This window comes from Maylandia zebra, linkage group LG1 (genome assembly GCF_041146795.1).
Source record: "Maylandia zebra isolate NMK-2024a linkage group LG1, Mzebra_GT3a, whole genome shotgun sequence".
Classification (NCBI taxonomy): Eukaryota; Metazoa; Chordata; class Actinopteri; order Cichliformes; family Cichlidae; genus Maylandia; species Maylandia zebra.
This window is the reverse complement of record NC_135167.1, coordinates 41,461,315-41,483,391: the sequence shown is the minus strand read 5'-3', so window position 1 is coordinate 41,483,391 and position 22,077 is coordinate 41,461,315. Positions and strand designations below refer to the sequence as shown.

The 22,077-nt window shown below is 45.9% G+C and overlaps 1 protein-coding gene across 1 annotated transcript; it reads left to right on the top strand.

Moving 5' to 3' along the window:
• The first annotated feature begins 1,527 nt into the window (after positions 1-1,527).
• On the top strand, positions 1,528-16,440 carry LOC112431866 (potassium voltage-gated channel subfamily V member 1-like). Its single transcript, XM_076886635.1, has 4 exons — positions 1,528-1,867; positions 6,880-7,206; positions 9,834-10,501; positions 15,505-16,440. Exons 2-4 carry the CDS (start codon positions 6,893-6,895, stop codon positions 16,014-16,016), a joined length of 1,494 nt encoding a protein of 497 aa, XP_076742750.1. The 5' UTR covers positions 1,528-1,867; positions 6,880-6,892; the 3' UTR covers positions 16,017-16,440.
• The last annotated feature ends 5,637 nt before the right edge of the window (positions 16,441-22,077 follow it).

The following is a 22,077-nucleotide window of genomic DNA, read 5'->3' as shown; positions in this document are numbered from 1 at the left end:
CTCAGCCATGATACTCAGCCATGATATTCAGGCATGATACTCTATCCTGATACTCAGTCCTTATACTCAGCCATGATACTCAGTCCTGATACTCAGCCATGATACTCAGCCACGATACTCAGCCATGACACTCAGTCCTGATACTCAGCCACGATACTCAGTCCTGATACTCAGCCATGATACTCAGCCACGATACTCAGCCATGACACTCAGTCCTGATACTCAGCCATGATACTCAATCCTGATACTCAGTCCTGATACTCAGCCACGATACTCAGTCCTGATACTCAGCCATGATACTCAGCCACGATACTCAGCCATGATACTCAGTCCTGATACTCAGCCATGATACTCATCCATGATACTCAGTCCTGATACTCAGCCATGATACTCAGCCATGATACTCAATCCTGATACTTAGTCCTGATACTCAGCCACATACTCAGTCCTGATACTCAGTCATGATACTCAGCCATGATACTCAGTCCTGATACTCAGTCCTGATACTCAGCCATGATACTCAGCCATGATACTCAGTCATGATACTCAGTCCTGATACTCAGCCATGATACTCAGCCATGATACTCAGCCACGATACTCAGTCCTGATACTCATCCATGATACTCAGCCACGATACTCAGTCCTGATACTCAGTCATGATACTCAGCCATGATACTCATCCATGATACTCAGTCCTGATACTCAGTCCTGATACTCAGCCATGATACTCAGTCCTGATATTCAGCCATGATACTCAGTCCTGATATTGAGCCACGATACTCAGTCCTGATACTCAGTCCTGATACTCAGCCACGATACTCAGTCCTGATACTCAGCCACGATATTCAGCCATGATACTCAGTCCTGATATTCAGCCATGATACTCAGTCCTGATACTCAGTCCTGATACTCAGCCATGATACTCATCCATGATACTCAGTCCTGATACTCAGTCCTGATACTCATCCATGATACTCAGTCCTGATACTCAGCCATGATACTCAGTCCTGATACTCAGCCATGATACTCAGTCCTGATACTCAGTCATGATACTCAGCCATGATATTCAGCCATGATACTCAGTCCTGATATTGAGCCACGATACTCAGTCCTGATACTCAGTCCTGATACTCAGCCACGATACTCAGTCCTGATACTCAGCCACGATATTCAGCCATGATACTCAGTCCTGATATTCAGCCATGATACTCAGTCCTGATACTCAGTCCTGATACTCAGCCATGATACTCATCCATGATACTCAATCCTGATACTCAGTCCTGATATTCAGCCATGATACTCAGTCCTGATACTCAGCCACGATACTCAGTCCTGATACTCAGCCATGATATTCAGCCATGATACTCAGTCCTGATATTCAACCATGATACTCAGTCCTGATACATAGTCCTGATACTCAGCCATGATACTCAGTCCTGATACTCAGTCCTGATACTCAGCCATGATACTCAGCCATGATACTCAGTCCTGATACTCAGTCCTGATACTCACAGCTGTGATGACCAACATCACTTTAACACTGATGCTGAAGATGTGATATCAGTCATGACTGGAATATCAGTACTTGCTTTATTCATCTTCATGCACCCTCACACGTCTGCACCGCTGCTCTCAGGGTGCTGCTTGTTTGCCACCTCATACTGCAGTGTGTCACTAAGCGGCCTCCATACCTACATCCTCAGTTTTAAAAGCACACCGCGAATCAGAGAGAGCAGAGAGCTGGAGGGAGCGCCAGGTCCTCCTGCTACAGACCTCCTCTCTGAACACCTCCTCGTCTCTGACACCAGCTGGACTTTCTCTCTGCTGTCAGCATGTGAGGACGTGGAGCTATCTTCATTTGGAGCAGGTGAGTCCGTCAGCTGAGGTGTTTTCACTGAAGCAGCTCTCAGGTGGTCTGAAAACTGTGACCTGTCATTTCTGTGCATGTGTTTTAGGACACGTCTGTAATCTGCAGCTGATGCAAAGACTCTCTCCAAACGGAGTCATCGACTCTTTGCTTAAACGAAGATTTTAAGCTTTTAATAAAAGACCCAAACTGTCACTTTAACCTGGGGGGTGGGGGTGGGGGGTGTAAACTGAGGTGTGTTTGTGTTCTCCTCAAGTCCCGGAGGGAAATGTTTCATGTTCTGCTGCTGGTTTGATCATCTTCATCATCACCGTCATCGTCTTCCTGTAAACAGGTCAGGGGCGATTCAAGCATTAGAGCTTTGGGGGTGAGAGCTGCCCAGCCAGGCAAGATAAATCATAAGATTCTTAAATTCATCAAGTCCCTCTGTGCCTGGGTCCTCGTCACAAAACATGACATCACTGTTTTGTACATTTGAACACAATTTAATCCCACATCTGTGAAAGAAAAGCAAAACACTTTTTTGAAAAGTCTGTAACAAAACCATCAAATCTGATAAAGGTTATTTAAATGCTGCTAAAGAAGAATGGATTGGAATAGAAAAATATATATGCTAACCTTAGTTACTGGGAGAATAATGAATGATGCTCATAGTAAAAAGTAAACTGACTGCGTTTTTTGGACAAAGATTCACTTTTAATGTGTGTGTATAATATAATACAGATACATAAAAAACGCTCCCAAAACAGAATAAATTATTACAAATAAAAATCTTTACTGCAGATGCTAATTTTACTAATTTAATAAGACTAATTTTGTGTTGTAAGATTTATGACTTTCATGCTTTCATAGTGGTGCTTGGGACAGCTTGACCTTTTATCAGGTGGTCCACACTGTAACAAGTGTGAGAAACACTGATAAGTGTCTGTGTGCTTTTGGAAAACATTTAAAGCTGCTGTACAGAATCTTTGAAACAAGCTTAAAACATTTTTAGAAACAGAGCATCTGCTTCTCTTTACAGCTGCTCGCTCCACCAGGGCTGTTTGGCTCTTTCTGATAGTGAGCACATGTGATGCACGTACTGCAGCAGTCATACAGACAACTGGACGGTCCAAACGTTGGCCGACCTGTTACTGGCTGAGGTTTTAGTAGAGCTGTGGCTGAACCACATAAAAATATATCATTAATTTTAATCTCCCCGATCAATGATAATGTTATGTTGGGATGTTGTTAAAGAGGCTCAAAGTGTTTCAGCCCAGTTTGTTTAGCAGATTCTGTTTAGTAGCTTTAATACAGGGAGGACACAACTTCCAGACTGTGAGCAAAATCAGGTTTTTCTCTTTGTCAGTTTCACAGTTTCTGCCTGTCACTGCTCCCTGTCTGTTTGCTTACCTGGTTCTTCCTGACCTTGTACTTTCTCCTCACGTTCCCTCTTTCCTCTCTCCCTCTTTGGACTGACAATCGAACACAAATAGATTCAACTAGATGAAAAATTACATTAATATGAAAAAATACTAAAAATACTCCTCTCTCAGTTTAGTTTCAACCAAAAGGAAAATAACCAAACCACACGAACATCTAATAAAAGATATAAATATTGAAACACTGATCCAACATTATTCTTGATTGAGGGATCATTTGATTTTACACTTTTACCTGAATGTGGCTCTTTTTTTTGAAAAAAAACTTCCTTATATCCATTATGAACCTGGCTGTCTGCACAAAAACAATGGTAAATGGCCTGTATTTGTATAGCGCTTTAGTAGTCATCCACACATTCATACACTGATGCTGGCAAGCTACATTGTAGCCACAGCCACCCTGGGGCGCACTGACATGTGTGCGCCCCAGGGTGGCCCCAAAACACACACACACACACACACACACACACACACACACACACACACACACACACACACACACACACACACAACAGGAGTTATAAGGTTAATGGGCATCCAGTCAGTTAGTACCCATTTCAAACAGGACAGTGGTAACAACAGCAGGCTGCAGACAATTTTAAGTTTTAGGTTTTAAACAGGCTGTATACATTTCAATGGGAGCAACAGGACGGTCAAATGTCGCTGATTTTACTACAGAGCAGGACGGATTGTAGGGCAGCAAACATTGTAAGAAAACATGTTTCCAACACTGCAGGTTACCTGTTTTTCAGCTAAAAAGAAACATGTTCTGACTCCTACCAACTATATAAAGAGCAACTGAAGGTTAAATGCAGCTAATATGTCCTGTTTTAACCCTTGGATGCACAACCTACCAGTACTCTACCTCTGTGGGGGGTCACTCCCACTAGGTTTATATCTGGGACTCTCCACCATTTGACCTTAGAACTGAAGAAGCTTCTCGGATGAGAGGTGAAACGTCTTCAAGCAACTTAAAGAAGTCCAGACGCTTTTCTTTGCAAGCTCCTTTGACCACGATGACCTGGATGACTGAGAACCTTCACAGACATCCTACCAGTACCTACACTCTTCCACGAGTGGGGTCAAAAATGACCCCAAATAGAAACAATGCATTTTGCTATAAACGCAGTTGTTATTCTTCCAAATCTTTAAAACAAAGAGTTGTAATATTTTCATATTTGAGGTGTTCCTCATAAAACATGTTTGTGACATGAGGCACTTTGCATTTTTATTTATTTTTTCATTCATTTTAAGAAATTGCAGTTTTTGTATCACTTGTATCACTTTTGTATGCTTGCTCTGCATATACTGCAGGAGCTCGGTCTTCCCTCTGAAAGGCACAAGTTGTTCATCCACTGTAACACAGTCACTGAGGATGAATTTCTGCCTGCAGTTGACCAGGAACAGGCCCCATATGTAGCTGAAAGCTGCCACGTGGTTTGTTTTCAGTCGGTAGGCTCTGGTCCTCTTGTCATCAAAGTGCAAGACGGGCAAATATCTTTAAATCTTTGAATTGACATAGTGGCCTTGTACAATGGGTTATGCAGAGGACTCCCAAAAAGCACACCGACTGGTACATCCCAGTTCGTCTCACTTCCTGCAAGGATGGTCAATCAAATGAAGGCCAGGAGCTTATGTTTGATTACATTTTTCCACTCTTTTCCCCTGTCTGTGGCGACTCTTCGTGCCTCCATGTTTGTGCATGTCAGCACCTCTTCTATTATATTATCAGACATGAACATCTTCCATGCATTTACTGGGGAGACAGTAGTAGACCCAGGTGCAAGCCCTGGCTGACTAATTCAGAATATTGTGGCTAGAGCAGTAAGAGGGGCTCATTCTGTGTCTGACTGGCTTGTTCAGTGGGGAAGGGGGGGGGGGGGGGACAATACTCTGGGTCCTCTATATCTTAGATGTCAGATTCTGAGTCAATGCCTCTGACGGGCTCTTCATCCCATCCGTCCTGGATCATTTGTAGAGCCACAGGGATCCTAGCTGGCCTCATAGCGGCCGTGTTACTTTAGATATTAAAAAAAAACATCAGAAAGGACAATGTTTGAAATGCACAGGAAACTATAAACAGGGCTGCACATAAATGGTCCACAGGTGCACATTCGCTGTCAAAATAAAAGACACGCACCAGATAAGAAGTTGGGATGCTCGTTTGCGTACATTAGATGTTCTGGAGGAGGACAGACATTTGTTCAGAACTCTTAAAGATGTCGAAGAAGCAAGCTCCGTAAGCAATTACTTTGGTGTTCCTCCACCGCAAAAGAAGCGCGTATTCTCTGAATACTTTTATTTTGACAGCGAATGTGCACCTGCAGACCACTTATGTGCAGCCCTGACTATAAATCATGTATGTTACTGTGTAAAAATTAATTCTTGATCCATCAGAAGTGTAAGTGGGTCAGTCAGAGATGCTAGGAATGAAAGTTTCATAGAAGATTCCAGAGGAACTGCTTGGGGTCATTTCTGACCCCACTTGTGGAAGAGTGGGGTAGTGATACAAAAACTGCATTTTTTATAAATTAATGAAAAAAAATGCAAATGGCCTCATGTTACACACATATTTTATGAGGAATACCTGGAATATGAATATATTACAACTTTGCATTTTAAAGATTTCGAAGAAAAACAACCTGTGGGGTCATTTTTGACCCCACATGTGCATCTAAGGGTTGAGGCAGGCACTAACACCTCCGCTCCGCTGCGTCTCAGCCACCATCGCTCTGGCAGCAACGGTGCTGGAGCCAGAGCAGGGGAGAGCTGGAACAAACCATTTTAGGAGGGGGGGGGGGGGGGGGGTTATCTATACATTTGTTGTTAAAATGTGTCGACACTCGACCCCCTGCTGTTCTCAGGCTTCACAGCCAATACTGTCAAACAGGAAGTGAGTTTACGTCCACACATCAGAGAGTCCACTGGGACGCTTCATTAGTGATTCACACGTCTGAGCCAACCACACCCAGCAGCGCTTTCAGGTGGTGGACAGCACCTCGCTCTCTCCTCGTGGAACATTCAGAGTAAGAATGACAAATTTGGACAGAGACACCACAGAAAAAGGAATGAATGGTGACAGGAAGAGATTCATCAGATTACTTAGGACTGCTCGCTGCGATATTTCCATACAGCGCAGATCTGCTTCATGCTTTCAGCCTGATTCTCTTCTCTCTGATTCGTCCATGCTGCCGGCGCACGTACTTAGCATCCTCCCCTCAACACATAACAGAGTCTCATCTGCATACAGCGACACGTCTCGTTCCTTTCTTCCAGCTCCTGCTCTCCGTTCTTAGTAACAAAAGAGTAATCGGGTGTTTACGGGTACAGAGAAAGGTTTTTGGGGACTGACTCGCTGCTTTCTTTAACAATCACATCCTCTCTCGATGCTCCAGCAGCAGGATTAAAGTTGCTCATGTTTATTCAGCAGTTTCTACTCATAAACACGTCAATGCTTCCTGACAGGAGCCGATTCCACCAGTCAGCAGTGTTGTTGAGGATTTAAGCGTAAACAACAACCAGGCCGCTGTATGCATGTCAGTGTGCCCCCTGTTGGCCAAATGCTGTCTTCTCACCCCTGTGCTCCTCCAGCTCCTCCTCCACCATGAGCGTCTTCTCCAGTTCGATGGCTGGTCTGGGGTCGGAGGTGTGTGGCGACACCGCCTCCCTGGTCTCTTTGGAGTCAAGCGTTTTCCTCAGCGAGCGGACGGCGTCCTGCGTCAGCGACACACTCAACTTCTTCATCATCAACGTTGGCGGGAGTCGCTACATGCTGTCGCAGGATCTGCTGGCGTCCTACCCGGAGACCCGGCTGGGGAAACTGGCCTGCTGCAGCCGAGACTCGGCGCTGGAGCTCTGCGACGATGCCGACTTCCTGGAGAACGAATTCTTCTTTGACAGGAACTCCCAGGCTTTCCAGTAGGTGGCGCTCTTTCTCCTTGCAGAGACAACGAGTTTAAAGTTAAAGTTTAAAGTTAATGTGCTTGTGCTGGCCTGCCTGTAGCTGCTGTAGACACGGCGCTGATGACTCGTAAAATTAAAAACTAAATGTAAGAGCACTCAGAGCTGCAGACTTTATAGGTTTCTATTTTTTATTAGTTTTTATTTAAATAAATTATTTGAGGGTTTTTTAGCTTCCAGAGTTGGTTTGAGTTCAGCGTTTTTGTTTTCATCATGTGGCCGGGATTTCAGATTACCATGACAACACCATCAACACACAGGCAGATTTTTAGGTGTTGTTGTCTGTTTTTATATTTTTATGACATCTGATTTAAAATTCGATCGCATTTCTTCCCTTTTATCTTTGCCATCGCTCAGAGGAAGCTTCACTTCACACCTGGCGGTCTATGTTCAGGTGACCTCTGTTCAGATTAGTAAGGGTGAAGAAGTGAAGAGTGAGCATGCTCAGTCGGCTCAGTTTTCTGCAGTAAAATAGCAGGGTCACGTCCGGCACGCTGACGGCAAGCATCGTGCCTTGATCGGGCGCGCTCAGACGGTGACGGGCTCTGAACACGGGAAAATAAAGTTTCCTTCTGTCTTTTCTTCTTCTTGTTTCATGACATCTGATTTAAAGTAGAGATGGCACGATACCACTTTTTTATGTCCGATACTGATATCATAAATTTGGATATCGGCTGATACCGATATGAATCCGATATAGTGTTTTTAATCAATAAAACTGTTTTTTTAATATCTTACTGCATTTTGTATAAGTTCATACTCAAGTTTAAATAAACAAAACACTAAAGCTATTCTGTTATACCTGTATGCAAAAAATACACTGCACCCAAAATATTTCACAGTTCAGCAAAACTGATCAATCTAATAAACTTAAACCTGCTCCATCCTCCCTGTTCTGGTATTTTAAAGAGAACTTAGCAGAAATGTTAAGCAACCTAACTAATAGGGCTGCAAACTCCCAGCAAAAAAAAAAAAAAAATAGGGAACCTCCCACCCTCCACCTCATGATGCTTAATCGATGTAATCAACTTTAATTTGATGCAGGGTGGAAAAAAATGCACAGAAATCAATTATTTTTCAAGAATAATTAAATAGATTCAACATCTTTCTTCAACAAAACTGCAGACTGCACAGATGGTTCCCAAAGGAAAAAGTACTACAGCTTACTAGGGTATATTAGACTTAATAGTTACTATATACAGTAATGGACTTCTATACATTTTACATCAGATTCAAACTTTGGTTGTAAGATTCAGATAATTATTTATTAAAAGCCGACATTTTAAATGAGAATAAGAAAGAAAAGTATGTCTTTGTGCCCCCTCTTCCCTGTTAATGCCCTATCGGCCCCCCTGGCTAAACTTTGCTAGATCCGCCCCTGCACAGTTACCAGCCGTCAGCTGCGTAGAAAAGGATCCTCGAGTAGAAAGTAATAATAAATAAATTCTAACAACAGCTGATCAAGCTTAAACGTGCTGCTGTTGTTCAGCCGCTGGTTTCCTCTTTCTGCTGCAAAGTGGGCCAAAAACAAACAAGAGAGATGATCAGCTGATCATTGATCATGATTGAAGCAGCAACAGGAGAGGGAGGGGGAGGCAGTCGCTCCATATATATCAGTTGTTAAGCTTAACGCTGGAATGCTTTACAAACATTCAGAGATGAACTTACTTCTCTCGGGGATGAAATGCTGGTTTGGTAGCGAGGCTACAAATACACAAAGCCGCTCGATCACGTGACCACACTGCTCCCACGTGCTACGGTTATGAGCTGAGTTACGCTGTATTGCAAGTTTTGTGAGGTGCTTTTCTGATATTTAATGGATCGAATTACATTTTTTATTTCTCTCCGTTATCCGATCCAGTAATTTAGGTCAGTATCGGACCGATACTGATAGGTAATATCGGATCAGTCCATCTCTAATTTAAACCAAATAAATTTGAAGGTTTATGAACATATACTGTGATATCCAGCAGGGGGCGGCTCCTCTGATTGGACAGAAGTCTCTGACGAGGTGTTCCTCCTGCTCAGCTGATCTCTGAGCTCAGTCCTTCCGTCCTGATGGGTTTCTGGTCTCAGTCTGACTGAAGTCCCTTTAGCGGGACTTCCTGTCTACTTCTGCGGTCGCTACCACATGACTCTGTCCTGGTTTTTAGTTTAATCCACCTTTCGTTCATCACGCCAATATGGTGAGATTTCACTAACATAAGAGACATGGCGGCGGTCGTGTTCACCTTATAAATTTTATTTTGGCTCCATGAACAGGTGACGATTAGAGGACTTTGGTTTATCTCAGATGAAGGACGCCAAGGCTCTTTCAAGCCACAAGGACGGACGTCACTGAGCCCAGAGATCGGCTAAGCAGGGGGATCACCTCCTCGTAGACTTCTGTCCAATCAGGCTTCAGAGGAGTCGCCCCCTGCTGGACTTTAGAAGGATGCAGGAGAACAGCACTGAAGCCTGGCAGGTCTCTGCTTGGACCGTCACCCTGAACTGCTCTGATCCAGACTCTGGATGTTTGTTTGGACTGTTTCTTCAGTCAGAGTCGTGCAGACTGAGCTCACCTGTGTCTTTGTGTTTGTCCACAGGTACGTGATGAACTACTACCAGACGGGTCACCTGCACGTCATGGAGGAGCTGTGTGAGATCTCCTTCCTGCAGGAGATCGAGTACTGGGGCATCGACGAGCTCTGCATCAACCCCTGCTGCCGTGAGCGCTACTACCGTCGCAAGGAGCAGAAGGAAAGCCTCGAGGTACAACGGGAGCTCGATGCCGACGATGGGGATGAGGACTTTGCAGGCGTCGCCTGCCCAGGCACTCGCCGCCGCCTCTGGGACGTCCTTGAGAAACCCGAGTCATCGCGCGCTGCTCGGACCTTTGGCTCGCTCTCGATGTTCTTCGTGGTGTTGTCGGTCATCAACATGGTGCTCATCTCGCTGGACTTAGGTGAGGACTTTGGAGTGGGCGGCCTCGGCATCGGCGCTCCGCTGCTCTTCGACGCCCTGGAATACGTGTGTGTCGTGTGGTTCACGATCGAGCTGGTGCTTCGGTTCCTCTGCGTTAGGGACAAGTGCCGATTCAGTCGGAGCATTCCCAACGTGATCGATCTGCTCGCCATCCTCCCGTTCTACGTGACACTGGCGGTGGAGAACCTCCACGGAGGATCCACTGAGCTGGAGAACATGGGCCGTGTGGTGCAGGTGCTCCGCCTCCTGAGGTCGCTCCGCATGCTGAAGCTGGGCCGGCACTTGACAGGTAAAAACTCCTCATACCTGTTATTAACCTCTGTCTCTCTTCCACAGCATGTCTTTATCCTGTCTTCCTTCTCTCACCCCAACCAATCACAGCAGATGGCCCCGCCCCTCCCTGAGCCTGGTTCTGCTGGAGGTTTCTTCCTGTTAAAAGGGAGTTTTTCCTTCCCACTGTCGCCAAAGTGCTGCTCAATCGGGGTCATATGATTGCTGGGTTTTCTTCAGACACCTTTCAGATTCAAATACTCTAAGAAAGGATCAGTCTCACTGACTCTTATCACATTTCCAGCTGCTCTGTCTTTTCTTTAAACTCAAATATCTTAACAAAGGAGAAGTGAAACGTGTTGGATGTATTCCAGCCGGTCAATGATAATTGTTAATGAGTTACTTTAAAGGCTTTCCTGCTCTGCATGTGCATCGCAGCAGCACTAGTTATCTTTAGGTTTTAGCACAAAATACCACATCAGCACCTGAAAGCCTTCATTTGCACTGTTTATGAGACAGTGGTGAGGGTGCGTATGAGTGACAGCTGGGATAAAGGTGGAGGTGGGAGTACATCAGGGATCTGCTCTGAGGCCCTTCCTGTTTGCAGATGATGTCAGGCAGGAGTCTTTATGATCTCCAGTGAGAGCTTAGAGCAGGTGGAGGTCTGCTCTGCAGAGGTGGAGGTGAGCCTGGAGAGAAAAGGAATGAAAGTTGTAGAAGATGAAACAATCCATGTGTGCGAATGAGAGAGAGGCAGGTGAACATGCTGGAGCAGAGGATGAGTTTAAATACCTGGGCTCAACCGTCTACAGAGAGGTGACGAAGAGAGTGCAGGCAGGTGGAGCGGGTGGAGGCAAGTGTGACAGAAGGACACCGTGAAAAGGGAAGGTCAAAGGATGAAGGTGAGACCTGCTGTGATGGGTGGAGCCGAGCTGAAGGTGTTCAGGTGTTCAGTGAGCAGGCTGGACGTGAGGGACGGCTCAGAGTCAGAGAGGCTGAGATGGTCTGAGCTGCAGGCAGGTGGAGGTTCATGGATGTAGTGAAGGAGGATGTGCAGAGGGTTGGAGTGTGAAATCAGTTCCTGTAAAAGTAGGTGTGAGATCAGACTCGCCTGAAATGGCAGTTTTATTAGAGCGCTGCATGTGACGGATTTAAGACATGATGCAAAGATCCGGGGAGAGAAGAAGAAATGGAAATCCTGTCAGAGCGAAGCCGCTGCTGTGAGATTACAGCCGGGAGGTTCTCCGAGGACAACAAAGACCAGAATATATATAGATTCTCATCCTGGCGAATGAGCGAGGAAGTATGATTACGTGAGCCCGAGTGTGTCAGGCTGACGTACGAGCGCTTTGATCTGAGTGATTTGGGGAAGGCTGATCATCCCTGGACTCAGCTCATGAATAATAAAAGGAAAAGGCAGAGGGAGGAACTTTAATCATCTTAAACTATTGAAATAAATAATACAGAGAAAAGGCAAAGACTGAAGTCGGGCTGTAAAACTGAGAGAAAAATAGGTTACAAGTGTAATCTGCAGGTATAACAGCTGAGGGTGACTAACGGTCTGCTGCACAAACACACTCACTGAGCACATCACACGCCAGAGTCCTGAAGAGGCTTCATCTCCTGTGACCTAAAAACGATCGGGAACCACCGAGGGAACTAAAGATCAGGACTGAAGATCCAACAATATCACCAGGATCTCCAAACCCTGACGTTGTGAAATGAACATTCCAGAAAGCTTTTTATATATATATATATTTTTACCATATATGTGTATATATACATATATATGGTAAAAATATATATACATACATATATATATATATATATATATATATATGTATGTACAGTGGGGCAAAAAAGTATTTAGTCAGCCACCGATTGTGCAAGTTCCCCCACCTAAAATGATGACAGAGGTCAGTAATTTGCACCAGAGGTACACTTCAACTGTGAGAGACAGAATGTGAAAAAAAAATCCATGAATCCACATGGTAGGATTTGTAAAGAATTTATTCGTAAATCAGGGTGGAAAATAAGTATTTGGTCAATAACAAAAATACAACTCAATACTTTGTAACATAACCTTTGTTGGCAATAACAGAGGTCAAACGTTTACTATAGGTCTTTTCCAGGTTTGCACACACAGTAGCTGGTATTTTGGCCCATTCCTCCATGCAGATCTTCTCGAGAGCAGTGATGTTTTGGGGCTGTCGCCGAGCAACACGGACTTTCAACTCCCGCCACAGATTTTCTATGGGGTTGAGGTCTGGAGACTGGCTAGGCCACTCCAGGACTTTCAAATGCTTCTTACGGAGCCACTCCTTTGTTGCCCGGCCGGTGTGTTTTGGATCATTGTCATGTTGGAAGACCCAGCCTCGTTTCATCTTCAAAGTTCTCACTGATGGAAGGAGGTTCTGGCTCAAAATCTCACGATACATGGCCCCATTCATTCTGTCCTTAACACGGATCAGTCGTCCTGTCCCCTTGGCAGAAAAACAGCCCCATAGCATGATGTTTCCACCCCCATGCTTCACAGTAGGTATGGTGTTCTTGGGATGCGACTCAGTATTCTTCTTCCTCCAAACACGACGAGTTGAGTTTATACCAAAAAGTTCTACTTTGGTTTCATCTGACCACATGACATTCTCCCAATCCTCTGCTGTATCATCCATGTGCTCTCTGGCAAACTTCAGACAGGCCTGGACATGCACTGGCTTCAGCAGCGGAACACGTCTGGCACTGCGGGATTTGATTCCCTGCCGTTGTAGTGTGTTACTGATGGTGACTTTTGTTACTTTGGTCCCAGCTCTCTGCAGGTCATTCACCAGGTCCCCCCGTGTGGTTCTGGGATCTTTGCTCACCGTTCTCATGATCATTTTGACCCCACGGGATGAGATCTTGCGTGGAGCCCCAGATCGAGGGAGATTATCAGTGGTCTTGTATGTCTTCCATTTTCTGATGATTGCTCCCACAGTTGATTTTTTTCACACCAAGCTGCTTGCCTATTGTAGATTCACTCTTCCCAGTCTGGTGCAGGTCTACAATACTTTTCCTGGTGTCCTTCGAAAGCTCTTTGGTCTTGGCCATGGCGGAGTTTGGAGTCTGACTGTTTGAGGCTGTGGACAGGTGTCTTTTATACAGATGATGAGTTCAAACAGGTGCCATTCATACAGGTAACGAGTGGGGGACAGAAAAGCTTCTTACAGAAGACGTTACAGGTCTGTGAGAGCCAGAGATTTTCCTTGTTTGAGGTGACCAAATACTTATTTTCCACCCTGATTTACGAATAAATTCTTTACAAATCCTACCATGTGAATTCATGGATTTTTTTTTCACATTCTGTCTCTCACAGTTGAAGTGTACCTCTGGTGCAAATTACTGACCTCTGTCATCATTTTAAGTGGGTTAACTTGCACAATCGGTGGCTGACTAAATACTTTTTTGCCCCACTGTATGTATACGTAAATATATATATATATATATATATATATATATATATATATATATATATACACGAACGAACGAACATCCAAGAATACATTGGGAAGATGGCCCCAACTGACCGAGTGCTCAGTGAATACCTCAGGCAGCAGAAACCCAAGAAAGAGGAGGGAGACGAGGAACCACCATGGAAGGACAGGCCCCTACACGGTATGTACCACCGGCAGATAGAGGAGGTGGCTGATATCCAGAAATCCTACCAGTGGCTGGACAAAGCTGGACTGAAAGACAGCACAGAGGCACTAATCATGGCAGCACAAGAACAAGCTCTGAGCACAAGATCCATAGAGGCTGGGGTCTATCACACCAGGCAAGACCCCAGGTGCAGGCTGTGTAAAGATGCCCCAGAGACAATCCAGCACATAACAGCAGGGTGCAAGATGCTAGCAGGCAAGGCATACATGGAACGCCATAACCAAGTGGCCGGCATAGTGTACAGGAACATCTGTGCCGAGTATAACCTGGAAGTCCCGAGGTCAAAATGGGAGATGCCCCCAAGGGTGGTGGAGAATGACCGAGCTAAGATCCTGTGGGACTTCCAGATACAGACGGACAAAATGGTGGTGGCTAACCAACCGGACATAGTGGTGGTAGACAAACAGAAGAAGACGGCCGTAGTGATCGATGTAGCGGTTCCCAATGACAGCAATATCAGGAAGAAGGAACACGAGAGGATGTGGAGGGTGAAGGTAACGGTGGTCCCCGTGGTAATCGGAGCACTAGGTGCGGTGACTCCCAAGCTAGGCGAGTGGCTCCAGCAGATCCCGGGAACAACATCGGAGATCTCTGTCCAGAAGAGCGCAGTCCTGGGAACAGCTAAGATACTGCGCAGGACCCTCAAGCTCCCAGGCCTCTGGTAGAGGACCCGAGCTTGAAGGATAAACCGCCCGCAGGGGGCGTGCTGGGTGTTTTTTTTATACCTATATATATATATATATATATATATGTATATATACATACATATATATATATATAGGAGGAGTTTGCACATTCTTCCCGTGTTTGTGTGGGTTCTCCCCGGGTTCTCCAGTTTCGTCCCACAGTCCAAAGACATGCTCTTTGTGGGGACAGGTGAATTGAAAAATCTAAATTGCCCATAGGTGTGAATGTGGGAGTGAATGGTTGTCTGTCACTGTGACAGACTGGCGACCTGTCCAGGGTGTACCCCGCCTCTCACCCTATGACAGCTGGGATAGGCTCCAGCACCCCCCGCGACCCTGAAAAGGATAAGCGGGAGCGAATGGATGGATGAATTGTCACATTACATATATATTCAAAGAACCATAACAACTTGCCTTGAGGATCTTTATATTGTGAGGTAGGCCCTGCAATAATCCAGAGAATCAGACTTTGGCGACAGCGGGAAGGAAAAACTCGCTTGGAACAGGAAGAAACGTGCAGCAGAACCAAGCTCAGGAAGGGAGCTGTTGGGTTAGGGGGAGGAAGTCGTGAGAAAACAGGATCAATAATAGTAAGAGGTGTATAAACGCCGTCTGTGACCTCCGTCTCTCTTCCTTCCAGGTTTGAAGTCTCTCGGTATGACCATCGCGCAGTGCTACGAGGAGGTCGGCCTTCTGCTCCTCTTCCTCGGTGTGGGCATCTCCATCTTCGCGACCGCAGTCTTCGCCCTGGAGCACGACCTTCCTGCCACCACCTTCACCAGCGTTCCCACCGCCTGGTGGTGGGCGACCACGTCTATGACCACGGTGGGCTACGGGGACGTGCGGCCCGACACGGCGGTGGGTAAGGTGCTCGCCTTCCTCTGCATCCTGTCTGGGATCCTAATCCTGGCGCTCCCCATCGCCATCATCAACGACCGCTTCTCTGCCTGCTACTTCACCCTGAAGGTGAAGGAGGCAGCGATACGACACGGCGAGATGCTGAAGCGGCTGGCCCGTGGCTCGGTGGGGGAGGCGGGGCCGGGCGTGAACCTGAGGGACGCCTATGCCCGGAGTGTGCTGGAGATGATGAGGCTGCACGGGCGGGAGAGGGCGAGCACTAGAAGCAGCGGGGGCGATGAGCTATGGTGGTAGCAAGAACAGCCCCGCCCCTATGACCTCTGACCCCTCTGAGAAACGCACACACGATGACCCCAGCAGCAGCACGCTGTACATTCGGTGTGTCACGTATGTGTCCAGCAGCAGCGTGTTCCCGTTTAACTCATGAATTTATTTACAAAACACATTTTCTCTCTGAACATTAGTCCCGCCCCCAAAATAAAGCAGGTGGCGCAGATGTCTTCCTGATGCGCAGTGGGTGTAACTCTGCAAGTCTGAACAATACTCAGATGAGCGCACTCAGGCTTGTTCTGATTGGCTGTTGGGTTTGTCTTACACGTCTCAGATGTCTAACATTAAATCTGTGCTTTGATCTTAAGCTACATTCACACGTTTCCCTCAGAGGCAATGAACGTTGTGTTCAATCATCATCGTCACGATCAATAAAGCTTTATTCAAGGATGGTTTGTGATTCATTTCTGTCATGGTGTCGATGTGGAAGGTAAATAAAATACAGACTCGGGGGGAGGAGATTAACTGAAAGCTAGCCATCATTATAAAATTACTCATTACTAACGAACATTAGTATATCATCATCATCATCATCATTATTATTATGTCATCAGCTGTTATTATAATGTTATTACACTAATATTATTATGTCATTCAATTCAGCCATCTTCAGCAAACACTTCTGCTTCTACACCTCTTTTCAGCTCATCTTTTTGCTTCTTTACCTCTTTTCAGCAGAAATTCTTCTGATTCACCTCTTTTCTGCCAAATGTTTAGCCTTTTCACCTCTTATCAGCACAATTCTCAGCCTCTTCTGCTCATTTGCCATCACCAGTGTGTGAATGTGTGTGTGAATGGGTGGATGACTGGATATGTAAAGCGCTTTGGGGTCCTTAGGGACTAGTAAAGCGCTATATAAATACAGGCCATTTACCATTTACCATTTCAGCACAATTGTCAGTCTCTCCACCTCTTCTTTGTGAGAAAGAGTTTGGCGCAGGGAGATGAGAACCTGCCTTGCGTACCAGAAGGGCCAGGTTCAAATCCTGCTCAGGACAACATTTTTTTGCTTTTTTTTTTTTCCAACTTTTTCAGCTTTTTTCAGCAAATATCTTCAGCCCTTAAGGCATCCACACAGCATTTTCGCAGGAAACGCAAATTTTTCTAGTTATTATTCCTGTCGCTTCCGTACGTTTTTTGAGTCGCAACTACTCCCACAGTTTTTGTGCTATTTATACCGTTCAAACTTTAAAAAAATTCTGCTATTTCTGCTAATGACGGCTATATCTTTTGGTGCTCATAACTTCTATACTTTTTGAGATATTGAATTTTTTTTTGCAATATTTTTTGCCCATTTCTGCCATATTATCAGTGGCCTCACTGATTTTCCTTGCCGGGTTGACCTGTGTTTTAGCTCAGTGAGATAAAAATCCATTCTCAGACTGGGAGGCCGGGGTTCAAATCCCGCTTATGGCAAAATTTATTTCAGTTAACAGTAAAACTTTTTTTTAACTCTCTTCAACACAAATTTCATCTTTTTCACCCCTTTTCAGCAGAATTTTCAGTTTTTTCACCACTTTTCAGTACAAATCCAAGCTTTTTCAGCTTTTTTCAGCAAAAACCTCTTTTCAGCAGAATTCTGCTCATTGAACTCTTTTCAGCACAAATACCAGCTTTTCAGCTCTTTTCAGCAAAAACCTCTTTTCAGCAGAAATTCTGCTAATTGAACTCTTTTCAGCAGAAGTTCTGCTGATTCACCTCTTTTCTGTAAACTTTTTAGCCTTTTCACCTCTTATCAGCACAATTCTCAGCAACTTCTGCTCATTTCAGCAAAATTGTCAGTCTCTCCACCTCTTCTTTGTGAGAGTGACATTGGAGCAGTGAGATCAGTAGCTGCCTTGAGACCAGAAGGGCCAGGTTCGAATCCTGCTCAGGGCACCCTTTTTTTTCGACTTTCAACCTTTTCAGCTTTTTTCAGCAGAAATCTTCAGCGTAAGGCATCCACACAGCATTTTCGCAGGAAATGCAAATTTTTCTAGTTTACATTGTTGTATTTTGCACAACTCTGTTGCTTGTGAAGCTCGCACACAAGAATTTCACTCACATGTGCTGTACCAATGTACCTGCACATGTGATGTGACAATAAAAGTGATTTGATTTGATTTGAAATCCCCACAACAGTCACCTCGGGGCACTTTGTATTGTAAGGTAAACCCCAAAGAGAAAACCCCAACAATCACATGACCCCCTATGAGCAGCACTTTGGCAACAGCAGGAAGGAAAAACTCCCTTTTAACAGGAAGAAACCTCCAACAGAACCAGGCTCAGGGAGCCTAATCTTAAAAGTAGAGATAGTGTCTGTCTCACACTCAGGATAAACTTAACGTGTCTGGACTATCGTCTGCTGGAGGTCAGAGGTGAGGGTGGACTTTCTCCTCGTGCGCTTCCTCCAGCTGAGAACGTGTTTCATGATTGTTGACAGGAAGCCTAACAGGAGCACTCGGGTGATGCTGTTAATTTGGACACATGATCTGAGTTGTGTCAGCTGACAGTTGTTCATCATGGAAATGTTTCCTGGGATGGTCTGCAGATGAGGAGACGTCCAGGAACACGTGAGCTCAGCTCTCATTGGACAGATTTATTGTTTGTTTGAATTAACGAGCTCTCAGCAGTTTTCTGCTGAAGAATAAAAACTTTCCTGTTCACAGGTGGGACTCATTGACTGAGCCTGGTTCTGTTGGAGGTTTCTTCCTGTTAAAAGGAAGTTTTTCCTTCCCACTGTCACCAAGGTGCTGCTCATAGAGGGTTGTCAGATTGTCGGGGTTTCCCTCTATTATTGTAGGATCTTTACCTTACGATTTAAAGCACCTTGAGGTGACTGTTGTTGTGATCTGGTGCTGTATAAATACAATAGAAATTAACTGAGATGATTGGTGGAGGCTGTGAGGTCAGCACGGTGAAGGTCTGAGTGAGACGTGAGATGTTCACGCACCTCCGTGATGGCTCTGACCTTCCTGTGGCATCATCTCACAGTGGACGCACGCCTCAGCGGCTGCAGCAGGAGGACCCCCGCGGTGTTTCTGGTATCCTGCTGCTTCCTGTTTCCAGGCCACCGCTCTGCTGAGGTCACAGAGGTCGCCTCAAATACCACGGTAACGCCTGAAGTCGTGAATCCAACCGCTGGGTGTTTAAAGCAGCTCTCATTTCTCTGATCTCTGCAGATGGTCAGCATCCTCTGTCAGTGTGACCCACCATCATCATCTCCTTCACCGCCATCAGCCCGCCCTCACTGTCTGTTAGATCAGGGTAAGTCTCTACATTTTTCTTGCCTGACTTTATTTTCCCACCTAAAAACCTCCAAACAGTCTCTCAGTGTGACCCAAGTCTGTGCCACAGATGCATGCTTCGCTCCCAGTGTCTCTAATTTGATCTAATTTCATTCCAACTCGCCTGAAGCTGCAGGAAGCCTGCTGTGACTGGTTGAATGCATGCCGTAGGCCGAGAACACCGCAGCATGAGCGTTCAGAAAGCTCGCCACGTGGAAGGTAAACATGACAGTCTGAACACGTGAACATGTCTGTGTGCAGGTGTCTCAGAGGACATGTGAAGCTGCTGCGTTGTTGAGGACACGCTGATGCTGACGGAGGGTTGTTTCTGCAGCACAGGTACAGATCACATGACCTCCTGCTGGCTGCATTCATGGCTGACCTGGATTCTCGGTTTGATGCCAGCAGCAGTGCAGTGACACAGAAACTGGAACATCACATTTGCATTTCAGGCATTTAAGGAGGAAGATCGCAGACATCCACAGAGAGCGGGAGAGACTGCAAAGGGAGAGCAGAGAGACACGGGGTCCAGGAGGGCAGAGGTCACAGCGTTGGGGTTCATCTGAAAGTCTGAGAATTCAGAATTCAGAGAAGAAAATATCCACCCTGCCCTGATCTCGCTGTGACTTAAAAGTTCATCAGTAGCTGAAGTCACGTGGGAAACGAACGAGTGGTAATGAGGCTAAAAGCAGACAAGACCTGACCTGCAGCTCACAAAGGAATCTCTGCTGATGTGATCTGACTCCATGAAGCACCTGAACACCTTCTCCGTGTCATCACAGCACCCCGGGTACTCTGCCTGGAAATGTCCAAGGCTAACCAGGCTCAGGGAGGGGCGGGCCATCTGCTGAGAAGGAAGACAGGACAAAGACATGCTGTGGAAGAGAGACAGAGGTTAATAACAGATATGATTCAATGCAGAGAGGTCTGTGAACACATAGTGAGTGAAGAAGAAACACCCAGTGCATCATGGGAATCCCCCGGCAGCCTACACCTACTGCAGCATAATTAAGGGAGGATTCAGGGTCACCTGGTCCAGCCCTAACTATATGCTAAAGTTTGAAGCCTAATCTTAAAACAATCCACGCTGATGATGGTGGTGATGATGATGGTATTGTTATTGGTTACCGAAAGGCTCATTTTTGTTCCTTCATGCATTCAGCTCGCCTTCTCACACAAAACGTGTGAATAACGTGTCGGAGTCGGTTTAATCTGGTGTGATTAAAATCATGAGCATGGATAAAACCTCAGTGTTGTCTCTGAGTTCAGCTTCAGATCATGGCTGTTCTTCAGAAACTCTCCTGCTGACGGTTGGGGGAGGAGCCTGAAGCGAAGCACAGCAAAGCTGCTGAACCTCGGAGCCAGAGGAACGCTGACGCTGTGCAGCTGCACTCCAAACACTGAGGCCGCTGGATGAAAAACAGGAGCAGTTAAATCATTTCAGCCAACAGGATGAAGGTCCTCGCATCTGGAAACACTTTCAGGAAGTCGCAGGCTCTGTTGTCAGAGGCGCTCCGAGTGTTTCTTCGGCTCTCCTGATGATCGGAGTGTCACAGCGGTCGACCTTTGAGCTGTTTTATGTCCCACTGTAATGAAGCACAGACAGTCTTGCAGTGAGGACACGGAGGCCCATTTACAGGAACATGAAGTGTATTCGCCTAAAAACCACAACCAAACTCCAGAAGCTGAGAGCTGAGGGTGAATCTGATGCTGTGTTTGCTCTTCCTCTGCTCAGGTGCAGGCTAATTAAATGCACAGACTCCAGGACGTAGATGGTGACGGACAAGCTTCCCTTCAAAGAGCCGAACAGAATCAGAATCAGCATACTTATTAATCCCTAAGGAAAGGATGTGGGTTACAGTTGCTCCAGCACAGTAACGGAAGCAGACTAAACTATTTAACAGTACAGTATGTTACAGATTTACAGATTTAATAGCACAATATATACGAATCACTCAGTAATAAATATCAGAGACTGACGGCAACATTACTGAGTAGAACAGAGTGCGTGCAAACAGCGTTTACAGTGTGTTACATGGAGGAGTTATACAGGGAGCCACAGGCAGGAATCACTGCCTGTGTCGTTCAGTGGTGCATTATGGGTAATCTCAGTCTCTCACTGAGCGTGCTCCTGTGACTGCCCAGCATGCCATGAAGTGGGTGGGAGGTGTTATCCAGCATCGTCCTTATCTTGGACAACATCTGCCTCTCAGACACCACCCGAATAGGGTCCAGCTCCATCCCTACAGGCTTGTGATCAGTTTATTGAGTCTGTTGGCATCTGTGACCCTCAACCTGCTGTCCCAGCATGCAACAGCACAGAGGATCGCACTGACCACAACAGACTCACAGAAAATCCTGAGCATTGTCCGACAGACGTTGAAGGACCTCAGAGACGACTCTGGCCCTTCCTGTAAAGCGCAGTGGTGTTTCTAACCCAGTCCAGTTTATAGTCTGTATGTACTCTGAGGTACTTATAGTCCTCCACAACGTCCATGTTGACCCCATGGATTGAAACAGGGGTCACAGGTTTTCCTGGTCTTCCAAAAATCCACAGTCAATTCCTTGGTCTTTGCCACGTTGAGCTGCAGATCATTCTGCTCGCACCGCGTGACAAAGGAGTCGACCACAGCCCGGTACTCTGACTCATCACCCTCACTAATGCAGGCCACCACAGAGTCATCAGAGAAAAACACCATGCAGGCAACATCCTGGAGTCTTCAGGAGTACGTCCTGACCCTCTGCAGGTGAGGAAACAC